The 13,927-nt window shown below is 43.7% G+C and overlaps 1 protein-coding gene and 2 non-coding genes across 4 annotated transcripts in view; all 3 read left to right on the top strand.

The window, feature by feature from the left end:
- Positions 1-2,642: 2,642 nt before the first annotated feature.
- Positions 2,643-2,806, top strand: LOC113269229 (U1 spliceosomal RNA). Its single transcript, XR_003321386.1, has one exon. It is a non-coding gene; the product is annotated as a U1 spliceosomal RNA (small nuclear RNA).
- A 3,573-nt stretch (positions 2,807-6,379) lies between these two features.
- LOC113269211 (U1 spliceosomal RNA) lies at positions 6,380-6,543 on the top strand. The gene has a single exon (XR_003321373.1). It is a non-coding gene; the product is annotated as a U1 spliceosomal RNA (small nuclear RNA).
- A 3,030-nt stretch (positions 6,544-9,573) lies between these two features.
- TEX14 (testis expressed 14, intercellular bridge forming factor) overlaps positions 9,574-13,927 on the top strand; it is an 87,981-nt gene continuing 83,627 nt past the window's right edge. For both annotated transcript variants that reach the window (XM_048223806.2, XM_044390762.3), the window contains exon 1: positions 9,574-9,709. In XM_048223806.2, the coding sequence (XP_048079763.1) occupies positions 9,574-9,709 (136 nt within the window). The remainder of the gene's footprint in view (positions 9,710-13,927) is intronic.

Raw genomic sequence — 13,927 nt, 5'->3', positions numbered from 1 at the left:
TTTTCCTTCATCATGACAAAGACATCACTTTATTGACTTCTGCTCTCCAAAAGTTACTGAGAAGGCTTTCTGATTCCTGATCTTTTTAATGTGACATATGTGACTAACCTTTAATTCTCTCTTGGAAAAGCTGAAGAATCATCTTCTTTCTATTATTCTGTAATTTCCTAATGATATGCCTTAGTTTGTCATATTGTCGTTCATTTTATGGGGCGCTTGACAAGGGCCCTTTCTTTTTTTTTTTTTAAAGATTTTATTTATTCATTTGACAGAGAGAGAGAGACAGCCAGAGAGAGAGGGAACACAGGCAGGGCGGGTGGGAGAGGAAGAAGCAGGTTCCCAGTGGAGGAGCCTGATGTGGGGCTTGATCCCAGGACTCTGGGATCACGCCCTGAGCTGAAGGCAGATGCTCAGTGACTGAGCCACCCAGGCACCCCAACAAGGGCCCTTTCAACCAGGAAACTTTCATGTTGGGAAATTCTCTTGCATTATTTCATTGGTGATTTCCCCTCCTTATTTTTAATTTTCTAGAATTCTCCATATTTTGAAATTTAGAACCTCTACAATGGTCCTCTAATTAAAAAAATTTTTTTGTTTTCCATCTATTCATATTTTTTGCTCAATGCATATATTCAATTTATTACTTCTGCAATCATACTTAAGACCTCTTTTCTTATTTTCTATTTGTATCGCCTTTTTTTTTTTTTTTAAAGATTTTATTTATTTATTTGACAGAGACAGCCAGCGAGAGAGGGAACACAAGCAGGGGGAGTGGGAGAGGAAGAAGCAGGCTCCCAGTGGAGAAGCCTGATGCGGGGTTCGATCCCAGATCGCTGGGATCATGCCCTGAGCCGAAGGCAGACGCTTAACGACTACGCCACCCAGGCGCCCCTATTTGTATAGTTTCTTATACTTATTTTTCAGATGCAAGGTCTTTTAGCTCTCTGAGGACTTTAGTGATAGTTTTTATTTTTGTTTTTAGTTTTCTTCCCTTTGCATAATCTGTTTCCTCCAAATTGTCTACTTTTGGTTGGTTGATTTAGCTACTAGCTTTCACGTTGGAGGCTTTCATCAGACGTCTGGTCATTCTTGGTGGTTCAGTGTTCCTTGATTATTTTATAGATGTTCAATATACCATCTCTACGCATCACCCAGAATTATTTAGTGTAGTGAAATATTGAAGCAACCTAAGTGTCCAGCAACAGGGGAACGATTATATAAATTATGGGCCATTCTTAAGATGGACTGTCATGAAGAAATTTAAAATTATATTAACAAGTTGATTGGAAGCTCTGAGGGCCAAGGTGAGGTGTTTGGCCTTTCTACTTCCCTGCAGAATAATTTTCATAGTAGTGTTTCTGAAAGCCCATGGCCGACATCTTTGGGACTTTGTTTTATGGTGATTACATTCTTTAGAGGAAACTTCCAGTATCCTAGAAGGTAAAGGCTTAGTTGCCAGGGTCCTGGAAACCAAATGGAATATGAGAGGGAGGTCTCAGCATTCAGTCTTTGGAATGTGTACGTACATTTTATTTTCAGTAAATGTTTTAAGTTTTCATCTGAGCTTTTCCAGTGAGCTCCAGAGATGCAGAAATTTAAAATCATGCTTCCTATATATTTTTAATGAGAGAATAAAATTAGTTGGCAAAATAATATGTGCAGTAATTATATGTCGTGCTGTCTTGACTATTTTAAAAGAAACAAACAAGAAAAACCCTGCTCTAGAGGCCCACAGTCTTGACTATTTTAAAAGAAACAAACAAGAAAAACCCTGCTCTAGAGGCCCACAGTCTAGTGGGTGAGGTAACTGAATGCCAGGCAGAAAGAAAAGCAGCAATATAGGCACAGGCTAGACTGCTCTCAAGGAAAGCAGTTCATCGTTAGGGGCTAGGTGTTACTAACAGACCATGGGCAGGGAGGGGTAGGAGACAAAGTCTGGGGCCTGAGCTGGGTGGGAGGTCTGACTGAATAGTTCTTCCCCATTCTGTACAAACTGAAGAAGAGATTCAGAAGATAGAAGCCCATCTAGAGTCGTGCAGCGTGTACACTGAATTTCAGTCAAAATCTTGGATTCCAAAACTCTTGCTCTGTAGTACACCCTGCTAACACGTAGCCAGGACAGTTTCTCCTGGAAACCCTTGTTCCTCCACCTCCTGGAACAGGAGGAACTAGTGCCGGGCTGGTGTGGAGCCTGAAGCTAAGCTGGCTTGCGGTTAAAAGCTCACTTGTGTTCGTTTGCTGAAGAGTACGTCACACAGGGAGATCTGAAGACCTTCGGCTACGCCAAAAGTTGGGAGAGGGATGGATTTTTGTCAGGAGAATTAGGTTGGAGCAAATGGGAGGAGAAACCGGTCTGCAAGCCAGCCTCAAGGGGGCGCAGCTGCTGGCTCTGCCGGGCCGAGCGCGCGTGACGTTATGCCGTGAGGTGGAGTATGTAGATTCAGGACTCAGGGCCTTTGGGAACCGAGTTTTCCTGAAAAGATGTGCATGATTATGTTCCCAAAACTAAGATATGTGGTACGAAAATTTGGTTTTGAGTGTCGTTATTTGTAGATAAAGGCCAATTAGAGTCGTTTCAGAAGTGACCCCAACCTTAGAGTGGTGTGTACAGCAGCGGGTATTGCTGTGTTGGTTTGATGGTCATACTTACCTGGCAGGGGAGATACCATGATCACGAAGGTGGTTTTCCCAGGGCGAGGCTTATCCATTGCACTCCGGATGTGCTGACCCCTGCGATTTCCCCAAATGTGGGAAACTCGACTGCATAATTTGTGGTAGTGGGGGACTGCGTTCGCGCTCTCCCCTGTATGGTTGGTCTAAGGAAAGGCGTTGGGTGGTTGGTAGCGTTTATGTGTAATAGTTCGTGTTTAATTTTTCTATTGAGTTTTTCTTTTGTATCGTTTCTGGCTTTTTTTTTGTTTGTTTTAGTGGTAGTATTTCCCTGGTGAGGGTAAGTGAACTTTATTTCGAAGATTGTTTTGTATTTTGTAAAGTAAGTTTATTTCTAATAGTGGTTTCTGTCATTTTATTTCAAACTTTTTTTCTATTTTTTTGTGTTTGGGTGGTCTGTGTTTCTACCTTGTTTTTATATTCCAGGAAAGCCTTGTTGTGTCAATTTCCATAAAATTCACCTGCCGAATTCTCGGGAATGACTGGTTTTTCTTCACTATGTTTGGAGAGTACTTATTTCAGTATTCAGCTTTTTTTTTGTGAAGTTAACTGGTGTCCACCCAAACCGCCACCGAATTCAGGATTGTTTAAACATTTAGGTACTGTAGGCATGGCGCCTAAATAGCACTTTTAAACCAAAAAAAAAAGTGAATGTTTAGGTGGAAGATGTCCTAGGGGCGCCTGTGTGGCTCAGTCCGTTAAGGGTCTGCCTTTGCCTCAGGTCATGATCTCAGGGTACTGAGATTGCAAGTCCAGGGAGTCTGCTTCTCCCTCTCCCTGTTTGTGCTCTTTCTCACAGTCTCTCTCAAAGAAATAAAATCTTAGGGAAAAAAAAATGTCATTTAGGGGGTGCTTGGCTGACTCAGTAGGAGAGTATTTGACTTTTGATCTCAGGTTCCTGAGTTCGGAGACCCACGTTGGGAGTAGAGTTTACTTTTTTTAAAAAAGGAAGGAAATTTCGTATATAATAATATATTCATCTTATCAGTGCAGTCACATTATTTTTATTTTTAATGAGGAAGGGTCCCACAAAGGCAAAGGTGTGTAGGCCCTTCAAAATCATTAGGTGGTCTTGACTGAACCTGACTTTTTTATTAGTTCTCACCACTTTTTGTATAGTTCTGGCGGGCAGATCTGTTTTCCCTACAGGTTGTGATCTTACCACAGAATCTATCTCTACATTATTTCTCTTAGTGCTTAAGCTAGTGGCTGCCACATTAAAAGCTTAGGTGGCTGTGAGAAGTGTGCACTACATATATATAATGACTTGAGAATAGGTTTTTGTTTCGTTTTTTTAATCATTAGCAGCACTTGAAGAAATTCAAAAATACTTAGTGAATGCCGAAGAGACTGGAGTAGACAGTGCAGCCCTCAGAATAGCAAAAAGTTTCTGAGTACCTGTGAAATCAAATCTGTGGGGGACACAAATAATTCTAGAGGGGTCTCAGGGCTGTGGCCAGCCTGGCATTCATGGATACCATGAAAACAGCCAAAATTTTGTCTTCCTTCTGTGAAATCAAGACTCCTGGAATGAAATTAGGAAGGTAGTTCAATAACAAAATGATATTATATAACTGAAGTGGGCCGGGTCACACTTTGTGGATGATGTTATCTAGCAAATGTCTGAATAGCATGACTGTGATTTATATTGCAGAGACAGGGCCAGTGTGTGCAGGGCCAGTGTGTGTCAGGAGTGAATGGGTTCAGCTACCAGCAACCCAGGGTGCTTGTAGAGTGGCTGTAGAGAGTTACTTATGCTTTCCTGGAAGGGAAGAGGGAGAAACAGAATCCCCGCTGAGCAGGGAGCCAGACATGGGACTCAGTCCCAGGACCCCAGGATCACAACCAGAGCCCAGGGCGGACACTGAACTGACTGAGCCACCGAGGCGCTCTAAAGCAAAGCTTTTTAAAAAATCACATGTTCTGGGGTGCCTGGCTGGCTCAGTTGGTAGAGCATGAGACTGTGATTTTGGAGTTGTGAGTTCAAGCCCCACGTTGTGCTCAGAGATGACTAAAAAAATCATATGTACTAAGAGGGGAAATACCATTGAAGGGTAGCAAAATATGCCACCCCCAAATATGCCACTTTGGCATAAGGATTCCTTTGAGCTAAAAGCACTTCAAAAATAGCAGATATAACCGTAGGTCCTGATCTACCCTTTTCTTCCTGAGATCAGGAGATAAAACTCTCATGTAAAAGATATCCTCCTTAGATCAGGGGGGAAGAAATATTCCCAAAGAAGGGGAGTCAAACCTGAGAGAATTCTGTACACACATTGTTAAAAAGAATTCATGTCTATGTAAACCCCCCCATATATGTTACTTTTCCATAATTGCCCAAAATAAAGAAAAAGAAAAACCAAAGACAAAAGCAGAAACAAAACACAGTTGTCTTTGTTCAACCTAATATGAAAGCATTTAGTTCTGCCATTGCTTTGGGTCTTCATTTCCTTTTAAGAGCTTCTGTGTTGGATAAATTTATGTTAAATTTTGTATGTTTTGGGGATGCCTGCGTGGCTCAGTCAATTAAGCGTCTGCCTCCAGCTCAGGTCATGATCCCAGGGTCCTGGGATCAAGTTCCCCATCGGGCTCCTTCCTCAGCGGGAAGCCTGCTCCTTCCTCTGCCTGCCGCTCCCCCGCTAGTGCTTTCTATCTCTCTGACAAATAAATATTTAAAAAAATTTTTTTAATGCTTTTATCTTGTTAAACTGTCGATGCCAATTTAATTCTCACGCCCAGCCAGAGATGCTAACAGGGCAGAGGTAAAGTTTTGCCTCTAGACCATCAAAGCTTTTGATACTACAGTTCCTGCAAACACCGTAGAGCACCTAGCCAGCAAGGGCAGAAAGGGAAAAAAACCCTAAAGTGTCCTCTGTTTTTGTTGTCTAAAATGAAGGGAGGGGCACTCGGTTTGTTACCAAATCCAGGCCGGATGCGCTTCCCTTTGTGCGGAAAACTGCAGACTCGAATCTTGGGGAGGCCAGCTTTGATTCCCCAACTACACAAGGCACCTGTCCTGGAGCGTGGCTGGCGGTGGGCGGTGGGGGGGGGGGGGGAGAGCGTTGAAGCTGCATTTCACCTGCATTCTCTTATTCCGTCCTCACAGAAACCTTGTGGGGGTAGGCAGGCAGTATTATTTCTTTACAACTTAGGCAAATGGAGGCTGAGAGAGACTGAGGATATGACCTATCCCAGAGATGAACAGTGATTCAGACCAGTGTAACCGACTGTGCTGTCTTGCCCTCCGCGGCTGCAGGCCACCGCCCTCCAAATTGCCCTGCCCTGCCGCGCAGAATTCAGACTCGTAACAAATGCACACAGGAAGTTTTGCGTACGCCCGAGTAGGCAAAGAATTTTAAAAACCACCCCCAGCTACACCTGTTGGTGACCGTCTTTTTAAATCGCTGCGAAGCATAGCTAGAACGAATTTATCCATTTCTCCAACAAGCTAAGTGACGTCAAGAGTGATGACAAGAGACAAGAGGCGGGCATATGGAGATGAAGGGCGCAGTGGCTGCGTGTTCAAGTTCATTCTTCAGGAGGTAGAGTTTAGAGTTTCCACTACATAGCCACTGGTGTGCACTGGTCAATATCATGTAAATAACCTTGGCGTTTGTAACCGAAAGCCTAAAGAACTCGGAATGTAATTGACCATGACTGTATAGTGTGTTGAGGACAAGGGTGAAGTGCCAGGCAAACTTTGTAACTCATACTTACCTGGCAGGGGAGATACCATGATCACGAAGGTGGTTTTCCCAGGGCGAGGCTCATCCATTGCACTCCGGATGTGCTGACCCCTGCGATTTCCCCAAATGTGGGAAACTCGACTGCATAATTTGTGGTAGTGGGGGACTGCGTTCGCGCTTTCCCCTGATGATAAATGTCCTAAAAAGGAGACGTCAGTAGGATTTCTTTCTGTGGTCCAGTAATTGTAACGCTTTGATTCTTGTGAATTTGATTGTGGCATTAGAGTCTTGGTGTTTCTGGGGGTGGAAGAATTGAGTCTTTAGGGGAGCCGGAAGGCAGATTAATTGAAGAAGTAGGATTGTTATAAAGTTTTTACCTGAGAATGTCTGGAGAGCCGCAGATTTGAAAATTTACCTTTACCTGTGATGATGACCTTAGGGTTCTGGGATCTAGCGGACCTTACCTTTGCTCAGTGAGAAATCCACTGCTTGTCTTTCTTTCATTACCTGTTCTCCTGCTTGTGCTCTCTCAAATAAATAAAGATTTTTAAAAAGAATAAAACAAAAGATGTTGGACTTTGACCTTGCTCCTCCAGTGTGGATTTCGAACCTTAGATAGCATTTTAGGCCCACCATTCCCTAGAGACTAGTTTCTTAGAATAAGTTCTGACAGTTATTGGAAAAAAAGACTAGAAATACTAAGGGAGTGAATGTTAGTGTGGGAGTGACTGTTAGTGTGTAAATAGCGCAATTCATGCTTTGGTCCTCAAGGGATGTGTGTATTCTAGCTTTAGGAAAAAATCCTGTGACACTGAAGTGGGTCTCGGTTTTATGTGTTTTATTTGAACTTTATTTTTTCAAGATTTTATTTGAGAGAGAGAGAGCACAAGCGGTGGGGGTGGGGGTGGGGGTGGGGGTGGGGGTGGTGGGAGGCGGGGAGGGGAGGGAAAGGGAGAAGTCTACTCCCAACTGAGCAGGGAGCTGTATTCAGGGCTCCATCCCAGGACCTTAAGATCACCACCTGAGCTGAAGGCAGACACTTAACAAGCTGAGCAACCCAGGTGCCCCATTATTTGAACTTCCCATATCAAGAATATAGTTATGTATTTGCGAAAATGCAATTAAATAAAAACTTTAAAGAGATCAGGAATCATTAAGATGGCTATTAAGGGAAAAAACGGGCACCTGGTGGTGCAGTGGGTTGAGCGTCCACTCTTGGTTTCAGCTCAGGTCATGGGATCGAGCCTTGAGATTCTCTCTTCTTCTGCCCTTCCTGCCGGTTCTCTTTCTCTGTCTCCCAAATAAGTCAGTCTTTTCTTTCCTTTTTTTTAAAGGGGAAAAAAACCCAGGAAATAACGAGTGTTGGTGAGGATCTGGAAAGCTGGAAACTTTGTGCACTGGTGGCGGGAATGTAAAATGGTGTAGCCAGTATAGAAAACAGTATGGCAGTTCCTCAAGAAATTAAACATAGAATTACCATGTGAGGGGCATCTGGGTGGCTCAGTCGGTTAAGCATCCAAATCTTGGTTTCAGTTCCGGTCATGATCTCAGGGTTGTGAAATCAAGCCCCACATCGGGCTTTGCACTGGGTGTGGAGTGTGCTTGGGATTCTCTCTCTCCCTCTCCCTCTGCCTCTCCCCCACCCGCAAAAAAGAAAAAAGAATTACCATGTGATCCAGTAATCCTACTTCTTGGGTATATACCCAAAAGAATTGAAAACAGGGATTTGAAGAGATACTGTACACTAAAATGTCCATAGCAGTGTTATTTACAATAGTCAAAGGTAGAACCAACCAAAGTGTCCATTGACGGATAAGTAGATAAACAAAATATTATTCATCCTTAAAAAGGAAAGAAATTCTGACATAAGCTTTCTGGCTGGTGAAGACCCACCAAATGTGTTAGCCTTCTTGTCTTTTTCTTTTGCTTCACCTCTTTTCACACCCTCTGTGTCTCTCCGTGTAACAGTTATGCCCCTGGCATGCATGTTTGCTGATTCTTGTGGACGGGGCTTCCCTCTCTTATCCCCTGTCTATGGAGCACCAACATAGCACCTCATGTCTGCCCTGCTATACCAAGCATTGTGATCGCAGGGATCCAATTTTAGGTGTCAAACCGGTCACGCTTGAGGACACATGGCAGGTATACCACAAACACTTGATTGTATGATGGTCAGGTGTGGATGCCATATTTGGAAAGTAAAAATTTCTCTGCGTGGATTTTATTGTGCATACTAACAGCTAACAACTACACAGAGCTGGCTTGGTGCCGGGCACAGTTCTAAGCACTTTACACATACTAGCTCATTTAAGGCCCTCAGCAACCCTCTGGTTATTACTCTCTCCATTTACAGATGAAGAAATTGAGGTCTATCAAGGTTACATAATTTCTCCAAGGAGGTGGAGGTGACAGGGCCAGGACCAGAGCCTGAACTGTGAACCTAACCCACTACCTTATACTCTCTATATCCCCACATAGTGACTGCACTTATGTATGAACTTTTCAAAATTAATAGGCTCCTAGTTTTCTTAATGATACCACAAACATGTATATTTCTTTTTTTTTTTTTAAAGATTTTATTTATTTATGTGATAGAGAGACAGCCAGTGAGAGAGGGAACACAGCAGGGGAGAGGGAGAGGAAGAAGCAGGCTCCCAGTGGAGGAGCCCGATGTGGGACTCGATCCCGGAACGCCGGGATCACGCCCTGAGCCGAAGGCAGACGCTTAACGACTGCGCTACCCAGGCGCCCCCACAAACATGTATATTTCTAATTTTACTTCCCAGTAGCCATCTCTTTTTGGTCCAGAGAATTAGTGCTAAATATATTCAGTTTTTCAATTTCACCAGTAATATTGAGAATAAATATTAATCTTGTAGAGTTTTGGGTGCCTGGGTGGCTCAGGCAGTTAAGTGTCTGCCTTTGGCTCAGGTCATGGTCTCAGGGTCCTGGGATCGAGTCCCACATCGGTCTTCCTGCTCAGCGGGGAGTCTGCTTCTCCCTGTCCCTCTGCCTCTCTACCCCACTCATGCTCTCTCTCAAATGAATAAATAAAATCTTAAAAAAAAATCTTGTAGAAGTTCAGTAATTGTTCCCCTAATTCTGTACATTATAAATGAAAGTGGACAAGATGTGAAAGAAATGTGAAAGAATCTAAGTTGCTTCATTGCATTTCTGATTGAGTTAAAATAAGCATGTTTCTTTCTTTTCAATTAGGATGTCTCGGGCTGTTCATCTTTCAGTCCCCTGTCCCGTTCAGCTTGGTTCCTTAAGAAATGACTCTTTGGAAGCTCAGCTTCATGAGTATGTCAAACAAGGAAACTATATGAAAGTGAAGAAGATTCTTAAGAAAGGTAAGCACTGTGTTAAAATTGCAGATGCAACTTGGTTCACATTTCTGAATAGTGTTGGAAGGAAAATCAGGTACATCATAAAGCTATGAGTTCTTGGGGAAATTGAAAGTTAAGCTTAGAGATGAGACGTTCCCTTCATACTGCTTAACAGAGATCTTAAATTGTTGTTTGGAGACTGTTTTGTTTTTTGTAGGGAACCATAAGGTCTTCCAGCTTTTAGACTCCTAAGATTTCTCCTCAGGCCCCAGCCACCCACCTTGAATTCTGCGTGATTGGTTCCTTTTTCTCCTTTGATCTACACCATCTACTGAGTCTTCCAAAGCCTGTGGTGGAGTGAAGAGACCAGCTTTCACAGCTCTCCCCTTCTTTGCTCCTCCCAGGGACTTGGTGCTTTTGTTTCCAGGGGTTTGTTCTTTTGTTTTTTTGTTTTTTTTCTGGATGTTACAGGCAGCTCAGCCTATGAGGCAGGTGGAAATAGCAAATGTAGCTCAGGCAATCAAACACTAAACCTTACATGGACAAAACTGCTGGCATTTGGCCCTTGAGCTACAGATCCAGACCTGCATTTTTTTTTTTTTTTTTTCCTGGAGTAACCGGAAGTCCTGCTGAATTCCCCCTCTCCCTTCTTAGTATAAAGAGAGGTTTATGAAGCTTCTCTCAGCTGTTTGTGAAACAGTCAGGGTGGCCTAATTTCTCTGCAGTGTTTCTCCATTTATTTCAGCAGCATTCCTGAGGACTTCCAGAAAGGTAACTCCAATTTTTGCAGGATCCAACTATCCCACAAAATAATTCACTCAGAAAGTTCCCAAATGTTTCCATGTACCACCCCTAGAGTCTATTGATGAGGTAGCTCATAGTGAGTTCAGTAACTTATTTGAAAGGTCCTGTTGTTTCCCCCCCGCCTCAGAATTTTGCATTTTATTCCATAACACATTCATGTGTGTGTTAACATGAAAATGGATGTTCAGCATAGGTATGCTGTGACTTCTAGTGTCTTCTATCCAACTCTCCAGTGTGAAAAGCAGAGTATTAGAACATTTATTATATCTTAGACATCTGAACGTTGTGCATGTTCAAATTCTTACCATTAAGCTACGGGGGATGGGGTTGACAGGTATAACTGGATATGAAGCAGGATTTCATCTGTGTCTGGAATTTCATCTAAAGCCTCAGGGTGGAGAACAAGGGGTGACAAGGTAACAAGTTCCCCGACAGTCTAAAGCAGGGCTTCTTAGGGGATGGCCAAAATGGATCTTTAACTCCATCATCCACGTCAGGCCTACATAGGAGAAGGCAGTGGGGTAGTGGTGGGGGTGTCAGGGGAAAAGATTCTTTAAAAGACATTCATAGGAATAGAAAACCGTGGCTTTCCTCCTCCTTCCCGGCTTCAAGCCAAATAAGAGGTCCTTCGGGTGAACCTCATGGAGAGAATTGTAGCACTTGCAAGCAGGGTAGCTGGGAGCCTGTTCAGCCTGCTGAATAGTAGAAGTGTCAGCCCACGCCAGCTGCCACCAAGGTGGTGTGAAGAGAACCTGGCATGTTACCTGGAATTTAAGGGTCAGGAGGGCCCTGCCATCTGCCTCCTTCCTAAAGCAGCCTTTGATGACTGGGTAAACATGAGAGACCAGCAGCTGGATTAGCTACACACTTGCACCAGTTAGTGGGGTAAGTAGACTCTGTAGAGGGTAGCTTGGCCATCTAAAGGACCTCACCTGTGAAGACAGGAAGAATTGCAACAGAGGCTGAGAAACACAAGAAGTCAGCAGGAGAGGACACTGGCCCACATTAGGGTGCTGTGAAGTGGAGTGGAGTTACCTGAAGGGCCCACTAACCCCTCCCACAGAAGAGTAGGCATTAGGAAGAAGCCGAAAGCTACAAAGAGGATCAGCTACGTTTGAAGGCCTTGCACCTTGTCATCTTATTGGTCCTCCCCTCCAGCTCTGGAGTTGCCAGAAATAGCCTTGAAATCAGAGGAGTGGAAGAGCAAGGAAGAGGTTTTGATTTCGACTGGACAGTTTATTACCTGAAATGAGACTGTGCTTGAAGGCCTGAAAGTGACTTGAAGACTATGGAATCTGCCTGAGATGCCTCTCCAGTGAGGGAAAGGAAAAGCCAACCAAAGGAGTGTACTTGAGGGCAGTAAAAGGGGAAAAATTGTTTCCTGATTGTATCCTACTTAGTTCAGTTATATAGATTATATGAGTTCTAAAGCCCAAAAGATGAGTTCCTGAGTTCCAGAACCTCAACCCAGACTATTCATTTTTTTTTATTACACGTATATTAATTGAGCCTTGGGGTTAGAACACCAAGGACTGGGGCGCCTGGGTGGCTCAGTTGGTTAGGCATCTGCCTTTGGCTCAGGTTATGATCCCAGGGTCCTGGGATGGAGCCCTGTGTCAGGCAACCTGCCCATTGGGAGGCCTGCTTCTCCCTCTCCCTCTGCCTGCTGCTCTCCCTGCTTGTGCTCTCTCTGTCAGACGAATAAATAAAATATTAAAAAAAAAAAAAAGAACACTAAGGATAGATGTGTGGCCTTGCCTTCCAGGAGTATAATCCAGCAGAAGAAGCAGACATAAAAGTAATTAAAGTACTCAGAAGGGCAGGAGGCAAAAAAGTACAGCAGGTACATCTCAGCCTCCTTGTCTGGGAAGTAATCAAGGGAAACCTCTTAGAGGAAGCTTTATTTAGTCCAGGATGTTAACAAGAAAAAAAAGTGAGTTGGGGGCACCTGGCTGGCTCAGTCAGTGGAGCATGTGACTCTTGATCTCAGGGTTGTGAGTTCAAACCCCACATTGGGTGTAGCGATTACTTAAAAAAATAAAATCTTCAAAAAAAAATTGAATGTGCCGGAGTGATAGACCCATATGCAGTTGGAGAGTCTGCTCTTAAGAGACCAGCACATGGCATGGATGGTGAGGGGTTCCTAGAAACGTTGGAGGAATGGAGAATGGAAAAGTGTTAGATATGGAAGGGTCCAGACCAGAGACAGGCTTTTGGGTGAAAGTGATTGAAAGGCACTTTCTTTTTTTTTTTTTTTTAAAGATTTTATTTATTTATTTGACAGAGACAGCCAGTGAGAGAGGGAACACAAGCAGGGGGAGAGGTAGAGGAAGAAGCAGGCTTCCAGCGGAGGAGCCTGATGTGGGGCTCGATCCCAGAACGCTGGGATCACGCCCTGAGCCGAAGGCAGACGCTTAACCACTGAGCTACCCAGGCGCCCCTGAAAGGCACTTTTTAATTTCAAGATACAAGAAAGTGCTCTGACACCAGGGGATATATCTCAGACCTGGGCAGATTGCCCAAACACTGTCCCTTTCTGACGGAATTTAAGTACAGAGCATTTGACTGACTCTGAGGAGATTCTGTTAGAAGTGGTTAGATGATACGAACCCGATGGTTGTATTAGTCATGTTACTACAAAGCACTGAAAAATGTGGAAATATTGATTCAGAAAACCATGTGCATGTCCACGTGGCACTGTGCTTCCTGGCATCCTGTAAGATGTGAGGCGGAAGTGTTTTTACAAGAGTTAAGTGATGGGGACGCCTGGGTGGCTCAGCCATTAAGCCTCTGCCTTCGGTTGGGGTCATGATCCCAAGGTCCTGGGATCCAGACCCATGTCGGGCTCCCCGCTCAGCGGGAAGTCTGCTTCTCCCTCTCCCTCTGCTGTGTTCCCTCTCTCGTTGTCTCTCTCTCTGTCAAATAAATAAAATCTTAAAAAAAAGAGTTAAGTGATGAAGACAGTTACACACATCATGTATAAGGTGGTTCATGTATAAGGTTCTTTGAGGAGAAACTGGGATTAACTTTTGGCATACATAAACGGGAAAGCTGCTTCTGTACAAGCCAGGAAGGCTCAACATTCAGGACTGAACTTTGAGTGATGATGTATTTAGTGCTTTATTAGAGAAATTGATTTGATTGGAGACTAGACCTCCTGAGGAAGACCAGTTTGGCCTACCAGAAAGAATCCGGACTTGATTTAGTATCAGACATACACCTAGGTTCCCACAGTGGTTTCCCCAGCTGTGTGACCTCATAGCCTGCATCTGTGAGAATGAGGAAGTAATGACATCCTTGTTCAGTTGTTTAGAGGATGAAGTGAAACAACAGATTAAAATGCCTGTCATCAGGTAGGTATTCAATAAATCATCATGGTTATGATTATTATGTAGTATTAGAAGTGTACACCAGTTCTTACCTGTCTCTTTGCCTCCT

This window comes from Ursus arctos, unplaced genomic scaffold (genome assembly GCF_023065955.2).
Source record: "Ursus arctos isolate Adak ecotype North America unplaced genomic scaffold, UrsArc2.0 scaffold_24, whole genome shotgun sequence".
Lineage (NCBI taxonomy): Eukaryota > Metazoa > Chordata > Mammalia > Carnivora > Ursidae > Ursus > Ursus arctos.
Note: the sequence above shows the minus strand (reverse complement) of the source record. Positions and strands in the feature narration are given on the sequence as shown.